Genomic DNA, 25,724 nt, shown 5'->3' on the forward strand with positions numbered 1-25,724 from the left:
CATATGACGGAATTTGGGAAAACTAAACAAGGTGACCCTCTCAAAATCTCAATACTATTAAATGAGACCTTCTATGTTACACTGGCGTTATCCGAACCATTTTATCACATTGGTCCGGTATTTTACTAACGTGTACTCTTTCATTCAATTTCTGTATCATTGGAGGTGAAGCATCCCCTCATGCGGACGATCAGTTCGAGTTTTCTAATGAGACACGAGTAACCTAAGCAAAATTAAGTTCCCTCTTTTACATAATTACGATTGTCAATTTCTGGAGCCTAGATTCTGGGAAAAAGTTTACTTTTAAGAGTTCTGTGGACACTCGTCCAAAATTGGGTGAGGAGAAGAAGGGGTGAGTAAACTGGAACTGGAACTTTCCCGTCTGTTTATTTTTTATTATTATATGTACAAAAACGTTGGAGCATATGAAATTATACGAAATTAGACTTCCTTATATTATATAATTTATTTTTGTTGTTTTTTTTTCTAAATATTTTCTCAATTCAATTTTAAAGGTTTTTGGTTTTTTTCTCATTTCAAATGAATGCAACTCATTATAGATGTTAGCATTGTTAATTGATTTTAACCTCAATCTCATTATTTCCCAGACATTTCAATTTGTTGTCGATAAGTGTGCTCACTTAAGTATCTTTATTTTAACGAAGCGCTAACCGCAATGAATTGCGCCAGTCAAACACGAAAAGCAAAAAAGACAAAAATAAGAGTTCAAGTTGAAAATGAAATGCGCTTTTTGGCGTTTCCAACCTAATTTTCACATTTTTCCATGCAATTGCATTGCGTCTACAAGTGGCGGCGAGATTTATGTAATGAGTTACAACGGCTGATTCGGTGGGGCCCGAGTGCAGGCAGAGCTTCAGTCAACTTGCTGGCAGTCAATTGTTAGACTTCGACACATTTTCGTTTTGATTAACGCTTGTGAATTTTCTCCCCCTCAAAACGATTTAGAAACAAAAAACTGAAAAAGCAATTGCAATAACTTAAAAAAATACAAAAGTCAAAGACGCTTGTTCACCACTTAGCGGCTTGCGGCAGCCAGCTTGAAGAGTCCAAATTCTCAAACAGCAAGTTAGCAGTTGAGCGATTGCATCAAGATTGCAGTCCGTCCGACTTACCAACTGCCAGAGTGACATACTTACACACACGCTGTCTGTGGCGGCGTTTCCCCTTGGCTGTCACTTTTACCACGCTGTTGCAACGCGCCATCTCGCAACACTGGCAGCAAGCAGCACGCTTCCCGCGTCAATTGCCACCGGTGAAGATGGTGATGGTGTGGACGATGCTTTACCACACATATGTATGTAGGTTGCTTGTGCTTGCTGCTGCTACCTTACCGCTTATCGTTGCGATATATCACGTAATTGTTTATGATGAGTTTGCCGCGTCACAGCAGAGATTTCATTACACATTTTACGCCTTTTTCGCGTTTCATTGCACTTCCAAATACGAGATGCGCGTGCATATTTTCGACTTATGCACATAAAATTTGTTTATGCGTACATAAATTGGAAAATTGTTTAATGCAAGAATTCGACAAAAAAAATAATTCGGGATTTTTGCATATTTTTTTAAATTTATATTTATGACTACATTAAAAAAAAGTAATTACAAATTTTCGGGATTTATCGCAATCCCGAAATTTCGGGATCCATTTTTTATCTAAATGCACCAACTTTATAAAGGGGGTTTCAAAAGGGGCGGTACTTTTGATATTTCTCTACAGTAAGGTTTGCCATTTCATTATGGAAATATATACGATCCAATACCGATCGATACATATGCCGAAATTCGGAGTCACTGGCTTCAACTTTAAGAGCGCTTTGTCCAATTTTTGGTCGTCCGAAATGGATTCGTCAATAATCAAAATATGCGTTATTGATCAGGCAGCAATTCACACATACTCCTTGAGTCACCATTGCATCCCGAAAAAAACTACGGTTTGGTGCGTATTTCTTCCATGATGATCAAGAGCGGCACGTTACTGTGAATGGGAATCGCTACCGCTCAATGATAACCGAATATTTTTGGCCCGAATAGGATGATATGGACTTGGACAATATATGGTTCCAACACGACAGCGCCGCAAGCCACCCAGCGAATGTCACAATAGATTTATTGAAAACAAAGCTTGGTAAAGCGTTATCTCACGAAATGGCCCAGTCAATTGGTCGCCTCGGACGTGCGATTTGACGACGTTAGCCTATTTCATGTGGGGCTACGTCTATGGTCTATGCTGACAAGCCAGCGACGATTAATGAACTTGGTACGAATATCGTACGTGAAATTGTTTCAATATCGGCCGATTTATGCTTGAACCTTAACTTCAAGCTTCCCACGTTTCGGGATTACCATCACTAATTTCTGCATTGCCTTTAAATTGCAGAGTACCTTCACTGCAATAACCAACAATTGTTGCCAAGTTGTTGTGCCCGCTATCGCACTTCGTTATGTGGAGAGTTCAGGTGGCGTTGGGCGTTAGTGAAGGTGTGAAATTGCTTGGGAGCACGCTGTTTTTTTCAATACTTTTATTGTTGTAGTTTTCATAATGAAGTAATTTTAGATAAAACTTCGAAGTTGCAAATTTGTTTGTTTAGCGCAACAAGCGTTTGTTGTTGTAGTAAAGGTATTTGCAATTCAGTTTCAATTTTAGTAGTTTTCAATTATTTTACAAAATTGATGATAAAATGAGGTCTTGGCTCTTGACTCTCTAGTATAAGTATTCTAATCTATTGTAAGTCGTACAATTTTTGGACTTTCGGGAATGAATCTGTGTTCGTAAATCTTAAGGATGAATAATAATGGTCGTAAACTTCGGTTTGCCTCTAACAAATTAAAGCTAACTTGCCCCTTTGAAAGACCCTCAATCCAACAAACAATTATTAACCAAGAAAATCAGCCAATCTAGCCACTAGATGTATTAAATACCGGAGAGGGACTATTTTCCCTTGGTTCAATACTTTGAAATAATATACTTGAATCTCAAAACCTTTTTTCTGGTCCTCCGTACCAATTTTAGCATATTAAACTAAACTTATGGGACTATACCAGTGTAACCCATGAAAAAATATGCGATTTTCGTGAATGTTTTTAAAAGAAAGTACTCGATCAAATGTTTCGAAGTTTTTTTGACATTATAATATATAATTTCAGTTATATTTTAAGATTTTTCTTTTACAAAAATATTGAAAAATACGGTGTTATATGCTGTCTTCGAGGGTCCCAAAAAGGTTATTAAAGTTGAAGGTATTTCCTATACAATAACCTACGATTTTTGAAAAATATCAAAAATTAACAAAATGGCAAATTTCACAACTTAAAAGTGTCGTTTTTCTCGGTAAAAAATCGCCGTTTTTTTAATGCCAAATTTACAAATTTCAACCAATCAAAGAGGTGTATAGTAAATATTCAAGAATAATCAGTTTCAGTTCGCGAAAAACGCGAATATATATAGGGGTTTATATGTTTTATATGTACCTGCGAGCGGTCCCTCTGTCATTCAAAAACTATTCAGGATACGACCTTGCCGATTTCACAGCATATTTTTTAAAGTATAAACTGTAGAATAAGCAAAATAAATAAAACAGATTTTTTGAAAGTGACTCCAGCTATCCGTGTTGAGATGGAATTTTTCTTCTCCAGAAATCTAAAATTATTCAGAGATTGGATCCACCCAGGAAGGTCGACTAATGTAATCAACTTCGAGGTCAGTTCTTTCCTTCTTATACATAGGAAGAATACTGTACTGGATATTCAAAATCATTAAAGCTACATCGTCCGTAGTAACGAAGAACAAACAAGACCCCCTGTAATGAAGCTATTTTCGAGTTTTCGATTTAAAATAATTTTTGAAACATTTTGGAAAAAAGAAAGGACAGTATGACAAGCCATTGGCGAATCCAGGCAAAAATTACTTGAAAATACAAATGGTATATAGATTAAACTATGGCTAAATCGAAGATCGTGAATATATTTCTTTCTTTATTTTTCTGGCTGTACCTCGTTATTACTATTGTTTCACAATTCCATCACAATTATACAAGGTCTCTCGTTCTTTTTACATTTTCGCAATATACTCTTACTAAAAAATATAATAAAACCATTTAAAAATAAAAAATAAATGAACTGAGTGAAAAGCTTTCCACATTGAAATTCGCGTTAATTTTTTGCTGCTTTTCATTTTAAATTGTCCGCAACCAATCGTCTCATTATAAACTACACTCTTCTATTGTAGTTAGTCCACGACAAAAAAGAAACCTTTAAATTGTTTGTCTCATAAGAAGCGTTGAAAATCAATTGTGTTACTTGAATGATTAACCGTTTCGCAGTTACCTTGTACTTAACTATTGCATTACAACACCTTTGTATGTACGTCAATCACTTCTACAATGCTTGCTGGTAGCTTGGCTAGTAAATTTGTTTGCAGTTATTAAAAATCCATTATTTTTAACAATGAATCACTCGTTAAAAGACTAGTCAGTCAGTCGGATAACAATGAACTTGTTGTCAACATAACAGTTTTCTTAAAAAAATATCCATAAATAAAACTCTCAAAATATTGATTATGATGGAGTCATTAAAAGATAGTAATAATAACGCCAACACGTTTTGTAAAGGGTGTTTTATTCGAGTTATAAAACTGCAGTAAATGAAGGATTTTAGATTATATATGAAAATCATTATCTCAAATACAGATGACTAAAATTACTCCAACAGTTCTCAGATGAGCTCGTGCTCTCCAAGCATTAGTGCCTTCGACTCAGATAGCTCAACTCGTGTCTAATATATCAGAAATTATCAAGAAATAGTAATCCTTGGTCAAAAACAACTATCTAAAAGGGAGAGGGTTACCACAAATCATTTATGAAAGATGGTTACTTAGGTTTCTCTTGGGATGACGTTAAACCAATGAACTCTAATAAGAATAGTTGTATCGACTTTATCTTGGTTGTTGTTGTCGCGCAAGAAAACAGTTATCTAATATTTTCAGGAAAACTTCCGAGTTGACAGTTCAAGGTCTGATATTAATTTGGTAGATCCAACGGTCGAGAGAACTTTGTTGCTTTGGTTGCGCTTATGCTGAAGCGTGCCCACTTCCGGAAAAAATAATTCTTACCTCAAAACTACTAAAAAGTGTAATCCTGAGAGGAAGAATATTTAACCTTAAAGCGGAAGATATGAGTTTATTCAATTCTTCCTCCTTCTGAACTCTTCTCATTCTCTCTGATGTGATGAAAAAATAAAACGAGGTTAAATATCTGTTGAGAGAAAAGGTTCAAGACGTTCAAAAATAAAGACAGTTGTTTCCATATGAAGACTTAGAGATCCAAAATGTACTCTTTGATTTACCACGGATTGATCTTTGGAAATAAACGAAAGTCAGATTTATGAAAGAATGACAAATCCTTCCCCTTACCATTTTTAAAGTGAAGGCAACTAACATCAATTTTGGGGTTTTTGAGTTCTTAGATAGATTAGGGTTTGGTTTTGGTTATGAAAGAATGATAAATCCTTCGTTCTTAGCTAAAATGATCCTCTTTAAATTGGAGTCTACGAAAAATATGATGTTTTTGAGTTCTTAACCAGACCCTATGTTTTGATAATGAGTTTAGGCACTTTAACTCGGCTTCCATTGCTTGGATAATATAAGGCAAACCTGACCTAAAACTATATTTAAAGTAAGACACAGTGAAATATCTATTATAACAGGAAGCGGAAGACACTTAGGCAATGTTTATAATCGGAAGCGCTGAATTTAAATCGTGAGTGTGCCAATACGTCATATAAATGGAAGTGCACCCTCAAATGCAGAACGGCCAAAACACACTCTTCCTTCATTCAGTTGGATGGCTAGACAAATACTACTCGAAAAACCATTTCAAACGATAATCTTTAATCGCAAAGATCCATAATCAACTAAGCCTTAAACGTGTTCCCAGAGTACTCAATAGCTATGCAACAAAGTGCTAACCAGTTCAGCTTAGGGAAGTGGTGCACTTTGAGTACTGATTTGAGTTCCGCGTGCGGAGAAAACCAATTTCACAAGTGAAGCTTCCTTGCACACGATAAATCCACTCACACCACATCTTAATTCGATTTCAATCTAAAAACGATAAGCTTAAGGCACAACCGAAAAAAGAAAGAAATATGTGGCTTCATTGGTCAATTTTTGTCTGCCCAAAAACTCGCTGAACATCTGGGCAATCCGTCACCAATTGCTTGGTTGCACAAGTGTCTGCAGACGCTTCCTCATTTCAAATATTATATGTAAATATAGTGCAGGTGAGGAGAGATGGCTTTGCATTTATTTAAATCGCCTTAGGTGCCACTTTTCAATTGGCGATTTCATTCTTTAACTCGTCTCGTATGCGACTAATTCGCACATTTGCCACTGTCAGCACTGGATTCATTGACGCCGGCCTCGGCACTCACCGCCAACGCTGTATCGTGGTTAATAGTGGCTGTCCGCCAAAGCCTAAAATTCATACGATCGGTGTCATCGCAGCTGACTGTTGCCATCGTTCAACGCTCTGTTGTGTCTTCCTTGAATTGGGCAATTCGAAAGAGATGCAGAGGCTAGCAACGAAAATTTGAATCAGTTTTTTTACACACATACCGATATTAATCAAGAAATACGAGGTAAAGCATTTTCCTGATTGAATTTCGTGATTAAAGTCCATGGAATGATTTGGAACGAACGGAGATTCGAAATAAGGGCTGTGGCGAATCTCTTTTGTGTCTCAACTGACAACTATTCCCCGGATCCGTTCAAGCTCCAATTTAGTTCTATTACTAGTAATTCCATTCTATTTATTTTATTCATTAGTCCAAAATGTATATAACCGTAGTACGATCAGTCTTGTGCTATGGAGCTGAAATATAAGCCAAAAAGAAAAAACAAAATTGATGATTTTTGAATTGGACCTGTTCAGAATTGGACCTGATGAATGGAGGATAAGATGGAAAAGCGAACTTGACTAGCTAATTCACGGCGAAAACGTGGTGCGATTTATCAAAACGCAACGAATAAGATGGCTAGGACATATTACAAGAATGGATGATTGAAGAGCTCAAAAGAAGGCATTGGAGGCGAAAGCAGTCATCGGCAAAGCAAGAGGAAGGCCAAGTTCAAGATGGAAGAACGAATTAAACGAAGATATAAAGAAACTTGGACTGGAAAACTGGAGACAGATCGCAAAAGACATATGGCGTATTGTTAAGCAGGTCAAAGTTGGCAGAGAGCTGTAGAGCCAAATGATGATGACTAGTACTTCCACTTAGCCAATACTGACGAGCTTAGATATGAATTCGTCGTTCGACTTAAAATAAACTCACAGTCGAAGAGAACTAAACCTTCAGAACATAGTGAATGGCGAATCTGTACAAATCTTATTCTTATAATCACTCGACCCATTTTAAACTCCTAAAGGATTTAGTCAGTCCTCTTTCCTATAACCTACATCCAATTGAAGTCTCGTCAGAGCTCCGGGAGATCGTCAGACCTGAAGAGTTCCGGCGACGTGAAGAGGTTTTGTAATTTGTGTAGTCTCGTTCAATCATAGAGTCAGCTGATCATATACAGTGATTATACAGTTTTCTCAGACATGACTATAAGTAATGACGCTCGATGCATCTCTCTTCCAAGTATTTCCGTACTCAGGGGTCTATCAACCGTTTTTTCATGTTAAAAAATATATTCAGTCAATATTTGACTGGTTTATCAGACCGCCCTCATCTTTTGCCTACGATCTCAATCACGTGCTGTTATTTCAGTTGATTATAGTAGTTGAAACTAACTTACTTGCCTCGTCTTTCACGCCAACATGCCTCTAATAAATTTCGCAAACATTTTTCCCTGGATCGTCATTGTCAGTCATCAACACATGTAAATACAAATGTCTGGTAGCACGGAATCCAACACACTCACACGCTGTGGAGCTTGTGGCGCGCAATGAGGCATTTTACGATTTGTTATTTGCATTCAAGCATTCACGCATGCGCATCGTCGAGAGCGTGTGCGGCAGCACGGAATACACTCACGGCGCGCTTGTAGCTTGTTAGTAAGCAAATTTATATAGCAAAAGTTACCGCATGGAATTTGTACGCTGTCAATTTTAATGTTTAATACCCACAGGCATGGCGGCTTTTTCACATTTCGCATTTATTATCGCCGGTCGGTTAATAGACAAATATGAGTGCGAATCCATGCGAAGTTTTGTTACTTTGTCTCATATCACTGGGTGAGCAGTGAGTAGTAATTAAATGTACAACGATATTGTCTTGTGAATGAATGACGTGCCTTCAGAGCTGTGGAGTGAAGTTTTAGCATTTTTATGTTCATAAAATTTGAATTCCAAGAGGCATTTCAGGCTGTTATGTTATTGAGATTGATTATATCATGCCATTTGTGGTATACGTGATTGCGGCAGAAATTAAATATAAATATAACATAAAATTTAGGAGTACGGAGAATCAATGAAATAATTCATAATACTATTTGTAATTATGTATTAGGTTGGCAAAAATCTCCCTTCCGCTTTTTTGTTCTTTATTCAATGCTTTATAAAAAGTGTTCTTCTTCTTCTTGACTGGCGTAGACATCGCTTACGCGGTTATAGCCGAGTGCACAACAGCGCGCAACGCATCTCTCCTTTTGGCGCATCTCCAGTTGGCGCCAATTGGTAATACCAAGTGAAGACAGGTCCTTCTCCACCTGGTCCTACCATCGGAGTGAAGGTCTCTCTCTTCCTCGGCTTAAACCAGCGGGTACTGCATCGAAAATTTTCAGAACTGGGGCACTTTCGTCCATTCGAACAACATAACCCAGCCAGCGTAGCCGCTGTCTTTTTATTCGCTGGACTATGTCTATGTCGTCGAACAACACATACAGCTCATCGTTCCATCTTCTGTGGTATTCGCCGTTGCCAATGTTTAAGGGACCATAAATCTTCCGCAAAACCTTTCTCTCGAAAACTCCTAGTGCCGTCTCATCGGATGTTGACACCGTCCACGCTTCTGATAAAGTAGGACGGGAATGATGAGGGACTTGTAGAGTTTAGTGTTTGCTCGTCGACAGAGGACTTAAAAAGTGTTACAGTGATCAAATATACGCCGTTTCGTTCGATAATAAGTTTCCATCTAGACGGCAACTTCATAATACCCCCTCGTAGACGCCCTCTCCTTATTTGCGAAGAACTCGGACAGCCACTTTTCACAAACCTCTTTTGAGTTCAACTTTACACCACCAAGGGCGTTCGCCATGGACATGAACAGGTGGTAATCACTTGGCGCTATATCCGGGCTATATGGTGGATGCGATAAGACCTCCCATCCGAGCTCCGATAACTTCTGACGAGTCATCAACGAAGTGTGTGGTCTGGCATTGTCCTGGTGGAGCACTACACACTTCCTGTTGGCCTTCTTCTGGTCGATCGCCTGCTTCAAGCGGTCCAGTTGTTCGCAGTAGGTGGTAGAATTAAGCGTCTGGCCATATGGGAGCAGCTCGTTGTGGATGATTCCCTTCCAATCCAACCAAACACACAGCGAACCTTTCCTGGCCGTCAATCCCGGCTTGACCACTGTTTGGGATGATTCACCGGCCTTCGACCACGACCGTTTTCGCTTGATATTGTCGTATGTAATCCATTTTTCGTCGCCAGTCACCATCCGCTCATCTTTTACCGAGCATATTGTCATCATTTACCAAATATTCGCTCCTCTAAAAGTTCATCTTTCATTACCGGTACAATGAATTCCATCATTAATGGTCTATAGGTTAGAAAGTCATATAAGTACATATGCCTCAAAAATATTGAAATTGACTTATTTTTAAATTATTCATACCCATAACTTTTCATACAAACAGATAAGTACATAGCACAAATATACATTTGTATATCAAATTCCTACTGTCGCTTTTGCTCTATTTGTTTGCCCTATCGAATTTTCATACAAGCCACACAGTTCATCGGATGTAAAATTTGGAATGCGGAAAGTTTTAATTTTTATGTTTTTATTTATTATGGGAAACAAAACTTAAACATAAAGTTATGTACATTTATCGAAAGTCATTGCTAAAAAGTCAACCACTTCACAGCAAAATATGACTAAATGGTTCAGTGTCACGAAAGTTTTGCGCTTAAAAAACTATTTTTAATTTAATGACGTTCAGTCATTGAATACTTTTTTGAGCTATAACTTAACCATATACTACATAAATACATATAATATTAGGGTTACAACTTCCGAAAACAATCTAACCAAAATGTGCCGATAGTGGTAAAAGGTTTAGGCTACGCTCAAATCAGCTCGAGTATTTTCTTGTATTAATATAGAAGCATTCGCGTCTTGGCTCCCACGTCACTGTTGACAGTCATATCTTTGAAATTGTAGACAATTTCGTCTATCTTGGAACCAGTATTAACAGCAATAACAATGTCAGCCTAGAAATCCAATGCAGAATCACTATTGCCAACAGGTGCTACTTTTGAGTAGGCAATTGAAAAGTAAAGTCCTCTCTCGACGAGCAAAAACCAAACTCTACAAGTTCCTCATCATTCCCGTCCTGCTTTATGGTACATTGGAAATGGCGAATACCGCAGACGATGGAAGGAGGAGCTGTATAAGTTATTCGACGATATTGACTTAGTTCAGCGAATAAAAAGATACAGATGCGCTGGCTAGGTCATGTTGTTCGAATGGACGAAAGCGCTCCAGCTTTGAAAATGTTCGATGCAGTACCCGCTGGAGGAAGCGGAAGAAGGGGCGATCTCCACTCCGATGAAAAGACCAGGTGGAGCTTCACTTGGTATTACCAATTGGCACTAACTGCCAAAAGGAAGAATGAATGGCGCGCTGTTGTAAACTCGGCTATAACCGCAATAGATCTGTAGATTATTCTCTAAGATAATGAGAAATTTTACCTCTGTAAGGCTACCGTAACCGTTACTGAAATTAACTTAAATCAATGTCAACTTAGGAAGCTAAGGAATTATAAAGCAAATATCTTTCTACACTCAAGGATCATCCTAATATATATACATGTGAAATTATCGTTGAAATTTTTATTACATCCTGAAAAATCTCTTCTTCTGCCAATATTTAAAATTAAAATTTCCATAATTAATGAAAGCATTTAATTTGTGGTTTTCTTATTGGCGCCAACCGTTTCCCATTAACATTATATTTTTGGTACAAGGCGTCCATCGTTCCAAAACGATTCTCATGAAAAAATTTATGGTTATCTCATAAGCTTCATATAATATGGTACCCTTCGCGATACAGAACAGATTAGATTTCACAATTTAATGGATAAGTTCCAACAAAACTATTCGTTTCAGCGAATGCGACGGCGTTCTCAGGATATTTGATGTTTTGTGACTTTTTTAGGACTGATTAAGGGCTGGAAGCATTAGTTTTCCTTGATAAAATAATATGTGTACATATTCGGGAAACAGGGGCTAACCCTTAGTGAGGGTTATACCTTTGACTGGCACGAAAACTTCGGAATATCGAATTATGACTCAGAACCTAACAACTTTATCGTTATTGTGTGCGCTATGCTTTAGAGTGTATTGAACATCCATTTTGAGGTTTGCGGCATCACAAAAGACTGGCTTTAACTGTAAGGACCAGCCCTTTAACCAAACTTAACCTATTGATTGTGCTTAACATACTTTACGCTAAGTGTAATATCTATTATGTCAAGTACTTTAAACTTAGAACATATAATTTTACAAGAAACAGGAGCTTTAGTAGTCTCTTCGATCTTCCCTCACCATTCTATTATTATCTGTATTACTTAACGTAAGTCTTAATGAGCAGAGCGGCATTTCAATATTTTTATCGCTTGTTTCGAATCCAATATTTACATATTTTTTATTTCCATTATCGCAATTCATTGCAAAAATTCACTTTTATTATTCGTTTATGGCCATCATTTGCTGCGGCATGCTTTTCGCATTGATTTGCTCGCATTAAGAAAACGCAGTCATTTATTGCTTGCGTTGTGCCAACAACAGTTATTATCGTGCAATTCGAATTATTGAGTATGAATATTTGTAGCAATTTCTGTTTTACTCTTTTTCCCATCGTGTAGTAAAAAAAATATTGCGTTTTTTGGTAATCGCTGTAAACGATCATCATCATCGTGGTCGGCATGGCATGGTCTCATGGTCAACGCAAATCGGCGCTCACGTTTTGCGCATAATTCGCGTACACATTGCCAAAAATGTGGTAATGATATTACAAAAGAAGATATGGGCAATTTGAAAACAAATAATCAAAATAAAATCATAAATGAAACAGCCAATTGAAAGGGGTATACTCTTTTGGCAAGTTGTTTCAAAAGTGAAAATTTGTATGAAGCCAATCGAGGATGACCTCAATAACTTTGATTGAACTGAAAGCAAGAGTAACGAATTTTTGAGAAGTCATTAAAAGATAAGTAGAACAAAATCTGTTTGAAACTAAAATTATTTATAAATTATGGTATGCATGCGATGTGAGAATGCGATCATATTTTTGAAGGGTGTCAAATTTTTAAATTCTATATAAAGTGAGTAGATACTCCCTATATCAGAAGTAGAGGTATTACTAATTGTTTCTATATTTTTTTTTTTAAATACTACTTATATTACAGTCTCTAGGTTGTAGTATCAGTATACACATATGGGCTATGCTACTTCTATATGGTATATAGCTCAATACTCAAGCTTCAAAGACTCTCTGTATCACCTCTCTGTAACCGGACCAGAATACTCAGAGCAATAGATTAAGCATTTGCATAAAAGAGATCTTTAACGAAAATAACCTTAGATAGTTATCCAAACTTCCTTTCAATTTTACGAATGATATGAACTTGTAAAAACTTAACCTTTCTTTTTCTTATTTCAGGTAAATTCCGTTTGGTTTTGATGTATATTTTAAGATAATAATTCTTGTTTTTCGGTATATTATGAATAATATTATATTCGTTATATTATTAACCACAATAATAATAATAATATAATCTTACTAACATATCTTCGCTCAGTACTGATCAATTTTACTTTATTTATATAATCTGATTATATTATAAGTCTCGGTTAAGGTCGTTCAAAATAATTTACTTATTTGCGCTGAATCAGTCAGTAACCGCAGTTTCAATAAATAATCAATATGTAGACTGAAAGAAAATCAGTTTTCCCTCAGTCAAATCTGGATTATGAGACAGCACACTATGGCATTTAAATGTCCTAAAACTCACTATAATATTCGCCGATTAACGTTGAAAGGCTCTACCAGTGTAACCAATGAAAAATTAGGCAATTTTCGTGAATGTTTTATTAAGAAAGTACTCGATCAAATGTTTCGAAGTTTTTTTGGGGATAGTAAGGTATATTTTCAGCTATATTTTATGATTTTTTTTTTTACAAAAATATTGAAAAATAACGGAATTGCATTCTTCGGAGGTGCCAAAAAACAAGTACCTCAACTGCTGACATGATTTCGGCCGAATTAGTAGCTGAAACAAAAAAAAAATCAAAAAGGTTATTAAACTTGATACGATTTTTGAAAAATATCAAAAATTAACAAAATGGTGCAGTTATGAAAAAAATCTCGCTTTTTAAGTAAAAAAATTACCGTTTTTAATGCCAAATTAATATAAAAATTAAATTTTCAACCAATCAAAAATCATTGTATAGTAAATACATTCAAATACATTCAGTTTAATTTCAAATCATTTCAAATTCAAATTTCAAATCAGCAATTTTGAAAAATGTCGTTTCGAGAAAAGCGCTCTTAAAGCTTCAACTATAGCAGTTTACACCTGTGAGCGGTATATCTTTAGAACACTAGCATTCAAAAACTATTCAAGACACGACATTGCCAATTTCAAGGAATATTTTTGAAAGTATAGACTATCGAATAAGCACAAAAATCGATTTTTTTAAAGTGTCACACTGGTTTAGAGGGTTAAGGGTCCTTCAAAATAGTCGATCTTTTAAGAGAACACCGCGAATCCAAATAAACCCCAATTTCTTAATACTATTCAGTTCACTCCCTTGAACATTATAAGTTGGATGAGGAATATTCCAGTATACAGTAGGTGAACAGAGCGTCTTCTGGTTACACGATGAAGTATGGCGAGCGTTCTCATGGCTGTCTGCGGGTCTACGTGAACAAAATGGACCCTGCATGCTTCGTAATTTCTAATATAAGACACTTATTTACACTTGAAGATGTGTGTACATAATATAGGCATACATATAATATATGTCATTACAGGAATATTCAATACCGACGCTTCTATATGCTAATGGCAGAAGGACGCGGTCCTTTGTAAAGAAAAATGACTGCGCAGAATATATTTTTAGCCAATCTTTCATATTTTTGCATCTTTAGAGTTTCCTTTGACATTTTTTTGTTTTTTTTTTTTATCTCTTATGGTATTATTTTCCACACATCATCTATTTTCATGTGGCAATACATAAGTTTCGCACGTCATCAGCAGACAACAACGCAAAACATGACCGCAAAACAAGAGTGACAACCGCAGCGCTACAACAAAGGCAACAATGACATACTTACTTCCATACACATGTGTAAACAAATAACTTTTTTTTTCGGCGGTAGGGTCATATTTTGCTGTCGTTAAGGACAAGCGTTGTTAAAGAAGCTTTTAACTGACAGCGCCAACCTAATTATGACTTCTTAACAGCTTAACAAAAGCGGCTTTTGTTTTTGCGTTAACTTGTGTATTTTTCTTTCTTCTGCTGCTGCTGCTTCTTCTTTTTCTTCTCTTTATGTGCGCTGATGTCATCATTTACATTGTTCTTTTGACGCTTTTGTGTTTACATACTTAGCCGCCGAATGAATGATGGCTGATGCTTTAGCGAGGGCTCTTGACCTTCCCCGTCAAACTTGCACACACACACGCAGTTGCTAGCTTTTTTTGGAAATTTCTTTGAAGACAGCTCCCACACTTGCGTAGGTTTGCAAGAATATACCTACATTGACATGGTGTTAACATTACATTGCGGTGGGTGTTAAATTACAATTTGTAAAAATAATTTCTGTTTATTGATTATGTTCAAGTGCATAAGTACTTGGTGAAGTAAACTATTCCATTATGTAATTTGTTTTGCTAATTGATTAAGCTGTAGAGTATATGTAATGAAAACAATGTCTTAGAGTTCCCAATACCATTAGAGCTTAGAATCTGAGCATATACATTTATAAACCTAGTCTATTAGTTACTAGTTTTCGTCATTCTAAAAAAAGAAAACCCGCTGATCCACGTCAGACATAAAGATGTGACGGCAGAAAAAAAGTTTGTAGGAAGTTATCTTCACATTTACATCAATTTGATGAATATATATGGACTCAGCATCAACAACACCAACCATGTCAGCCTCGAAATCCAACGCAGAATCACTTTTGCCAACAGGTTCTACTTTAAACTGAGTATGCAATTGAAAAGTACAGTCCTCTCTCGGTGAACCAAAATCAAACTCTACAAGTCGCTTATTATTCCCGTCCTGATGTATCGTGCAGAAGCGTGGACGATGTCAACATCCGAAGCCTGTCTAGATGTTTTCGAGAGAAAAGTTTTGCGGAAAATTTACGGCCCTCTGAACATTGGCAACGTTGAATATCATAGAAAATGGACTTATACCACGACATTGATATAGTTCAGCAAATAAAAAAGACAGCGGATACGTCAGGTTGTTCGAAAGGATGAAAACACCCAGTGTTCGATGCAGTACCCGCCGATGGAAGCCGAGGAAGTGGAAGGTCTCAACTCCATTGGAAAGATCAGTTGGAGAGCGAGATGGTTTCACTAGGGATTTCCAACTGGCGCCGAATTGCGATGGAAAGAGAAGAATGACGCGCTATTATCGATTCGGCTATAATCGAATAAACGGTTCCTACATCGTCCTACGTAATCATACATACAGGACTGAATAAAGACAACAGCGGTTGTGTCCCTCTAACAATACAATGGTTTGCCTTTACAAACTTCCGATGAAACCATACTTTTCTAGATGCTAACAATGGGTCGTTTAATACCTGGCTAGTGTCTTCAAGAAATATTTCTCTGATTACATCGCCTTTCCGAATTAGCGATGTTACAAGGAGGTTTTGGTGTCAAAATTTCGATAAATTGTATGTGTTTTCGTCAAAAATTCTTGTTCTTTCTCCCTTAGTGGATTTAAGTCTGGAAAGAAATATGATGGAAGGATATCAAGCTGATGAATTCTTCACAATATTCTTGCTCTTCAACTCGGATTCTCGATTGCACACATAGCCAGTCCAAAATTAAGCTTCAAATATGACTTGCTAAATTTTGGAGGAAAAATAATATGATATTCGAGGTATGCATATTCCTTATTAATTGAAAGGCCCGTTATATTGGAATATTTCGATATTGATCAATCAATATCAATTAACTGGAACTGGTCCTTCTTGTTGTGCTTTCATCGTCTTGCTCCTGTTCACTTTTCTTCATTATTAGATGATATTAGGTACCTTTGTTTCGCGAAGTTTCCACTCTCACTTTTAGCCTAACCCTACAATGAAACTTAATTTCAGCTTTAAAAAAATGGTAGCAACTTAAGCTTTCATACTCATAACTATATATGAGCTTTCACATGAAAGCTCAAATTCTTTTCGAACACTACCACTGAGAAAAAAATTAAAACAATACAAAATATTTATAGTTTTCTCTTTATTGTTTAAACAAAAAGCTGCCCATTGGTTTTGATTGATACAACACATACATATGCACGAGTATATTTGTGAGTATTTATTTAAAATTTCACTTAAAATGTTTTCATTTGGTATAGAACGTAGTATGTATTATCATGGTATCGCCTTTACTATGTGTATATATTTGTTATATATAATTTAATTTAAAATATTTTTTGTTAACTCATTTAGTTTGTTTGTGTTTTTGTTTTACCGGTATTTTTTTCACTTTGTATTTGCTTTTGCCTAAAAACTACGAAAAATTATTGTTTTCATGTCAACATTTACAATTATAGATAATAAGATAATATGAGTAGATTTTTTAGTACATATTACATATACATAATAACACATATAATACATAACAGTTGTTTTTGTTGTCCGCCGCTCACTTAAATACAATTACACAATTTACATTAATATGAATGATTAAATCACTAAAATAACATGGTTTTTGGCAAACATTTTTTCTACTAAAAGCTAAATATAGTATACATACATATTGGATAATTATTGTTGTTGTTACATATATAGGAACATTTAAAGTTTTTTCTTTAGCACATACATACGAGTATATAGATCAATGAATATACATACTATATATATTACAAAGGAGAAATTATCAGTGTTTTTTTCTTTGTCATTTTGCAATAATATCGAAAATCCAGTGAGCTTCGGCTCATAATCTATTTAAACCATTCAAGACCGAAAGCTTATCATTTGCCCAAAGCTCTAGGTTAATAGTTTTTTTAATAAAACAGTTTTTATGTAAGCGAAAGTTTGCTACATCAAGAGCTTTCACTTTGACTGTGGAAGAATTTTTGAAGTGGTAGTAATATTAAAACTAATCAAAATATAAATAAATAAATTTTGTATAAAAAGCTCATCAAGTATATTTTAAGGGCCTTAAAAAGCTTTAAAACTGGTAATTGAAATTGAAAAGCTTACGAGAATGTTTTAAAGGATAAAAGTATCTTGTAATAATATTATTGAATTTTTCTAAAATCTCTTTGTGCTTTCTGAAAGCTTTCGCTTTCATTTAAACTTAAAGCTCTACAGCAAAAAGTTTGCAAAATTAATCTAAAAGTTTAGTATATGATCCACAACATTTAGGTGGAGCTTTTGAGTAAGTTTTTGTACTCTAAAAGTTTTCAATGTCTTCTCACAAAATATAAATCAATTAAAGCTAAGTGGAAACTTTTGGGTAAAGATATAGCTCATGGAAAGGTATAGCTCTGAAGATATGAAAGCTTTATCTAGATAGGTTTTTCTGCTAAGAAATTTGTCATGAAACAGAAAGACCTGAAAATTACTTTTATGGCATATTCTTTAACTTATTAAAACGCAATATCATAAAATAATTATTAGTAATTTCAAAATCAAATTTCACTTAAGCTTTAGCTAACGGTATTTCTCTTTATACATATAAATGTCATTTCACCTCATTTAGAGCTTTCTGTGGTATCTTTGGCACATTACTTTCTTCAAGCTTCATTTTGTTAGTCATCAATATGGATTTGGTTTTATTTCTGTAATTTTTTTGTCGTCAACGCCTTCACTTAACTGCTTTTCAAATTTATTTATACGTTTTTCCATAGTATATCATTTAATAGTAACGTCCATTGTCATACATGCCACGTGCGCCATATTTGCGTTGTGTCTCCACACCATCCATGGCATTCAACTTATTCAACCAGGAGGCACGTTGTGCCAATGTGTTGCCATTAGCCTCATTGGGTGGACGTTGTTCTTCGTTGCTGGACTCCAAGATCTGTGTGAAATGATAGAAGAGACGAAAATGCATTTGATAAAATGTGTTTTCATGTGTACAATCTTAAGAAATTAATCTTTCCAAACTTTCAATTCCAATTTATAATTATTCTGAAATGCAGAAAATTCTATTAATCTCTTCAAAATAAAGCAGTTCCATAAGTCCAACTTTCCCAGCTAAGCAATCAGATTGTAACTATACTATAAGGACGGGCGAACCGTAATTTTGCACACAACTTTCCGAATACATCTGAGTGTTTCTGAATATCCTATATTATAATACAACATTAAAGTCATATGGGTGATAGAACCCGGATCCCAATATTGGTGGAAGATCCCAATTACATTGCATATACAGCTACAAATCAGTAGAAAAATAGGTCCAATGTATAAATTAACGTTTCATCAATTGTTTCCCAGATTCTTAACGGACTAATTTTAGGCTTCGAATAAATTTTGCTGAATTTTCCATAGCATTCCATTACATTCACGTTATTTATTTGTGGATAAATAGATTAGCGAGTGAACAAGTGAACCTCGCTATATTTCTTCTAGTTATTAAGTTTTCGGATCATTTTTCGGTTATTCAGAAACAGAACTAAATACTGGAAAAAAGTATTCGTCATGTATATGATATAAAGTCCATTGAAAGTTGGAAACCCTAATATTAGCTTATGGGAGCTAGGTAAAGTTATAACCCGATTTCATTCACTGAGACATATTATTAGAAGAAAAATATTTCCAATGATTTTTTTTTAATATCTGAGAGACTTACTTTTTTCGGTAAAAAATTTATTCGAAGCTCTGAGGTCCTCATATTCGATATATGGGGCCTTGAATACTTTTAGTCCGATTTCGGCGATTTTTAGAAGGCGATGCCACTCTATAATTGCAGTATTTGTGTAAAGTTCTGTTCTGACATCTTCACCAGAGTTTACTTTATACATTGTAAAGTAAATGATTCAGAGAGACTTAAAAGTTTTAATATATAGGAAGTAGGCGTTGTTGTAAACCGATTTGACCGGATTTTCACAACATATCATTAGGATGGAAGGAAAATATTACAAACTGAATTTCATTGAATTTGGTCGAGTAGTTTCGGAGATATGGTTTTTGATCCATAAGTGGACGGAGCCACACCCATTTTAAATTTTGTATACCAATTTGAGTGCAGCTCTTACGTACGTTCTTTATAATGAAATTTAAAGTATTTATTGTTTTCCCTTACTGAATGGCATGGCATCCCCACTTCCCCAAAAAAATTACATCCAAATATGCCTTTTGTTGTCAACTAATCAACTTTGTTGATAAGTTTATCTTTCTCCAAGTTGTGCCAAATACATGACACTTAAGAAAACCTTTGTAAAGTTATTGAAAGAGGCTTTAATTGAAAGATATTTTTTGGATAAGGTTACCATCTATCAAAAAAATTACAATTTATTCATTTTTTAAAGCCGAAATTAGCTAAAACAAAAAAACGTTAACTTCGGCTGTACCGAAGCTAATATATCCTTCACAGGTGCACTTCTTTTAGCACCTATGTGTTTAAGCAAATCTAAAGACATAGGAAAAAGTAAGTAAAAAAAAGAAAAAATTTTGCTAATTCTTTTTAGCCGGGTTGTTTGCTAGAAACATTAAGGTTATATAGTTAACCGATCTGAACAATTTCTTCGGAGATTATATTATTACCTTAATCAGTAATCCATGTCAAATTTCGTGAAGATACCACGTCAAATGCGAAAATTCTCCATACAAGTCATTGATTCCGTTCGTTCGGTTTGTATGGCAGCTATATGCTATAGTGAACCGATCTGAACAATTTTTTTGGAGATTAAATTATTTCTAAGAACAATAACTCACACCAAATTTCGTGAATATATGTAGTAAAATGCGGAGGTTTTCCATACAAGCCCTTGATTCCGATCGTTCAGTTTATATGGCAGCTATATGATATAGTGGTCCGATATCGGCAGTTCCATTTGTCGAAACTGTAGCTTGTAACGGTAGCTTCTTGAAGAGAAAATAACATCTGCAAAATTTCAAAACGATATCTTAAAAACTGAAGGACTAGTTCGTATATATACTGACAGACGGACGGACGGACAGACAGACAGACGGACATGGCTAAATCGACTCAGTTCAACATACTGATCATTTATATATATACTTTATAGGGCCTCCGACGCTTCCTTCTGGGTGTTACAAACTTCGTGAAAAACTTAATATATCCTGTTCAGGGTATACAAATTTTCAATGGATCCATGGATAATATGTAATAAAAATACTATTTTTTTATTTTCTAATTGTCTAGAGCCATTAATTAATGATTCTGTAGAGAAATCTGCTTATCAAACTAAAATTTTTAACATTTATTACGAAGAATTCGCAATCATTTATCAGCAAGTGCTGCAACAACAATAGCAACAGCCTTTCTAACACCTACAATACATTAACATTTTCGACATGCAACACGCATAACAACACAATAACACATAACCGTTAGTTACAACAACAATAATGATGTGGAGGTTTAAGGAGATAAAGAAGAAGAAACCCAAACAAATTGCCTGTTCGCACACACTGTGTGTGGGAAGTTGGCAGATTTTCCAACAGCAACAAAACTAAGATGAGTAGGTGGCTTATATTTATACGAATATCTGTGTTGTGGCTGAAATAAATGTGTTAATGTGATAATGGCAACATTGTTAATGGAGTGTGTTGTGTATTTGGGTAACCCGCACGAACCTTATTGGAGCTGCCAGCCGTGTGGTGGCGAGAGCTTTAGCGTGGATGTTGCAAGCAAACAGCAGGTAGCAGTGGCACTCACACACACATTGTACAAGTGTAATAATGACAAAGCATAATTGATGTTGTTGTTGTTGTGGCTGCTGTTGCGCTCATAAGCGCCAAAAGTGCGATCTCATCAACATTGTCTAATCTCCATCGCACAGACTCACACATGCATATATGTATATTTTACTTCTCGCCTAGTCTATGCGCTCTAAACTCAACCAAAGCGCGACTTTAATGCTGCTGTTTTTGTTTTTGTTGGTGTTGATGTTACTTAAAAAATTACACTGACGCGATAATAACAAATTAACTTTAACAAATGAATTGTTGCTAATTAAAATGTGGCAACAAGCAGCTGCGAGGTGTAGATTGGGTTGGAGCCCGAAGTTGGTGGCAACAGATCGCTCGGTTGGGGAATGCGCCGAAACCTGGTGCCTACATAGTTGTTTGCTATTTGGCTTATTTGGCGTCTCTTACCCATTTGACTCACTGCCTTGGCCGTTCCATGCAATCTAATTATTAACTTAGCCCAGCTTATCTCTTCGTGCCACAATTTTTCTGTCAGTTTCGTTTAATTTTAGTAAATAGATGCCGTAATTGTTGGAATCGCGGCCGTCCAGCAGCAGCTGCAGCACCTGTCTCATCAAAAACTACCCACACAGAGGTACCAAAAAATCCTAGTACGAGTATAGCCGCTTTTCTTTATTACGCCCTGGTCTATTGCTATTGTTGTTGCTTTCATTTGAAATATTTTTAGCGATGAGTCTTCCATTTGACACTTTAATTTCGTTATCTGAAAATGATGTTCGTACTTTTCGTGGCTTAGCAACAAGTTGGCCGTCAGTTTGCGAGGGTTGATTGATAAGTCCGGAGCTTAGAAATGAGACATTCGAATAAGAGAAGTCCGAAAGCAATCTTCTTTGATTCTAGACTTACAAATGCTGAGTTTTCCCGAACTACTCGTCCTTTCACTAAACAGTTTTACCTCCGAACCATTTCAGTTGGTTAGAAGTCACAGAGGACTCACTTTAAAAATAAATGTATGTCCATTTAAGGCGTTTATCAAGGGAAGACTTACTAGTTACTAAGACTAATCATAAGAAATCGTCGCATTGTCTGAAGGCTTCTTCTTCTTTTTGACAGTCGTAGACACCGCCACTCCCCCACGCATCTCTCCTTTTGGCAGTTTGGCGCCAATTGATAATACCATATGAAGACAGGTCCTTCTCCACTTGGTCCTTCCATCGGAGTGGAGGTTCTTCCCTCTTCCTCGGCTTCCACCAGCGGGTACTGCATCGAACACTTTCAGAGCTGGGGCACTTTCGTCCATTCGAACAACATGACCTAGCCAGCAAAGCCGCTGTCTTTTTATTCGCTGGACTATGTTTATGTCGTCGAATAACACATACAGCTCATCATTCCATCTTCTGTGGTATTCGCCGTTGCGAATGTTTAAGGGACCATAAATCTTCCGCAAAACCTTTCTCTCGAAAACTCCTAGTGCCGTCTCATCGGATGTTGACACCGTCCACGCACCATAAAGTAGGACGGGAATGATGAGGGACTTGTAAATTTTAGGCTGAAGGCTTCTTAATGCTAAATTAAATCTCTCCAAGAAATTCTTCTCGGTTCTGAATATCTGAATAATTCTGTGACGTTTCTGAATATCAACGGTGATCTATCGACTTCAGTATCAATGATAATTCCCAACCGCTTTGAACGAAATTTATACTGATCATCTTCTTCAGTTGTTTCACTGTCTGCGTTCAGTAAACTAACAGTTACTCCGCAGAGAAGTTTTCAATATAGAGCTCATCTCTGGAAATATCCGAAAACATCTTACTCCTCGAACTGCCCTCGTCTTTGTATATATGCTACCGCTTCAAATTATTACCTACAATCAGTCCTCCGTCGTCAACTTTTCCTTGGTACTTATTGCAATCTCAGTTTACCTCTCACTTCACTTAACTGTTTGTTATCACTTTTGAGCATCTTCGGCAGTTAAATATAATTTCCTCATTTTAGCACTTATTTTCGGTGTTTACGTGCAGTCTGTACTCGTATATATAAATGTATGAAGAAATGTGTGGAAATGGTCGAAAATTGTACGGGCGTTAGGGAAGCTGGCCATCATCACGCAATCCACTTTACTATTTTCAGTTAAGAGTAAGTGGAGTAGTGTTGTGGTTGTAAATAAAATTTCAATTTTTCGTTACTTTGTTTGTTTATAATTTTAACAGTAGTCAAGTAGCTCTCTAAGTAAATGTACATAAACTACTGAGGATTGCAATGTGGTCTTGTTTCCAGCTCTCTCACCTATATAAATTGGTACTAGTACCATGACTTTCTTTCATCATAGGATTCGGAGAATATAAATAGAGATTTTAAATTAAGACCTCCTCGAATTCTGTTACCTAACAGAGTATATAACCTCTCACCGAAGGCTTCAGTATAGTGTTGACCATCAAATGCCTTAGAAGGAAGTTTAAAAGTGGCTTCCTTATAACAAGCTTTATAACTCTGCAGCTGGAAGTAGTAAACTGCTCAAGCTAGGAATACCTTTTCGTCCCTCTTGTAGGATAATTTTGTTTACTCTCAATAGACAGACAGTCTTATATCCATTATATTTAATAATCTAAAGCCCTTTCATATAATACGGAGCCTAGCCTAATACAAGCCAATTCAAGTATCGACTGTTTTCCTACGGATTGGTTCGAATTGAAGTGGGTGGAATCTTGAATCGGAAATGGAAAAAAATCATTCTTCGTTTAGATTCGTCTAGGATCTGAGATATTTTATATCTTCTCCAGCTATATGCTGTTCCAGAACTGTCCTAACCTCAATTTTTATGGTTCGTTAGACTTGTAAAGGGAAGTAAATCTCATCAGTGAGGTTAATTTTGTTTCAGAAAGTTGTGAAGGGCGAACATTAGGTACAATACACATTTTTTTTACTTAAAATTATATATGTTTTGCAGGCTTGCATTTTTGAAACCTTCACCCTTTTCATAGTCTCTGTTTCAATCCAGTTGCTTCAAAAATAATAATCCCCAGTTTATTACCGTCAACACACTTACTTGCAAATATTTTTTATGTGAAATGTATTACATACGTACACATAGCAACAATGAGCGCACAATTTAAGCGGCCATGCCATACCAGCCAGCTTAGTCCGGCTAAAGTCAAGCTTAATGTAATGCCAAAAGTTCAGCTTCAAGCTGCTACTTGTCAGGTGTAAATAATGTGCTGTATTATTGTTGTTGTTGTTTTACACATTTTAATTGCACACCGCACGAACAATTAAAATATAAATACGCATTAAAGCGCTCACCTTCATGCGTGCGGGAACAACACTGCCCCCTTACTGTTGCCCTTAAGCGGGAAATGCTAAGCCATTCAAGGCGATTTCGTAGCGTATTAAGGTCTCCACGCCGCTGCTTACTGCCTATTTTTAGTTAGCTCGTAAGCGCGTCACTCGTTTTTAGGCTGTACTGACCTGCGCAATAACGGTGTTGATGATCCACAAAATGTGTAATAATAATGATTATAAAAGCGGCTTAAAATTTTTTTTAGTTTTCATGTGTATGTATGCGTCGAATGGGGCCGCAAAGCAGTTTATAAATTCCTCTGTCACTTGACAACTATTCGCTCGTAAATAATTTTATAATTCGGCACATTTAATTATTTAAATACTTAAATTATTTAACTTTACATAATTCTTTTTTTTTTGACACTAAATCATGCTCTAATCTCAGCAGTCGTTTAATCAAATTAAGTTGATTTAGTTCATTATATTAATTAAATTAATGTAGGTGCTTCATTCATTAATGTTTCTTCGGTTGAGTCTTATTTTGGAGAAGATGAATGAATGGGTTTTCCCCCAACTTAAATAAAGGATTATATATTATAAAAAGTTTGAAAAAATCATCACGTGTAAGTCGTTTAAAATAAACACCATGACTTTGGAGTTAACTCAGAGTTGTATTCGAAGAGACCGTCAACGTAAAGTACCAGTCTCAGCGCTATATATTTCATCCGTCAGGGAAAAATAATATAAATACATATAATGAAAAGTTTATTGAGAAAAGAGCTCTATGGATGAAACAACGCAAGACTGTCTATACTGTCTATCTAGAAACTATATGAAAGCCTTGGTAGTTGCAAAAATTAAGTTTAATGGGTCAGGTCATGAAAATTTCCACAATGCCATCCTCTATTGATTTTGATCATTTTATTCATTCCAATAATATTCTTTGCATTTGCTTTGTTCTTGAATTTATTGAGTTCAACGGGAGATCTATTCTCAAAGAAAAAACTTTATTGAGATGCGGAAACCTGAATCTGAGATAAAAGTGGGCATACGAGCTTCTCAGACCCTCTAAACTAGATCACACTCCCGCTCACCGATTTGGATAAAAT

The 25,724-nt window shown here is 35.9% G+C and overlaps 1 protein-coding gene across 4 annotated transcripts in view; it reads right to left on the minus strand.

Moving 5' to 3' along the window:
* Positions 1-17,850: 17,850 nt before the first annotated feature.
* Positions 17,851-25,724, minus strand: part of LOC128919707 (uncharacterized) — a 35,933-nt gene continuing 28,059 nt past the window's right edge. For all 4 annotated transcript variants that reach the window (XM_054227328.1, XM_054227329.1, XM_054227327.1 and 1 more), the window contains exon 3: positions 17,851-18,517. In XM_054227328.1, coding sequence (XP_054083303.1) covers positions 18,353-18,517 — 165 coding nt within the window. In that variant the 3' untranslated portion in view covers positions 17,851-18,352. The remainder of the gene's footprint in view (positions 18,518-25,724) is intronic.

Source organism: Zeugodacus cucurbitae, chromosome 3, assembly GCF_028554725.1.
Source record: "Zeugodacus cucurbitae isolate PBARC_wt_2022May chromosome 3, idZeuCucr1.2, whole genome shotgun sequence".
Taxonomy (NCBI): Eukaryota; Metazoa; Arthropoda; class Insecta; order Diptera; family Tephritidae; genus Zeugodacus; species Zeugodacus cucurbitae.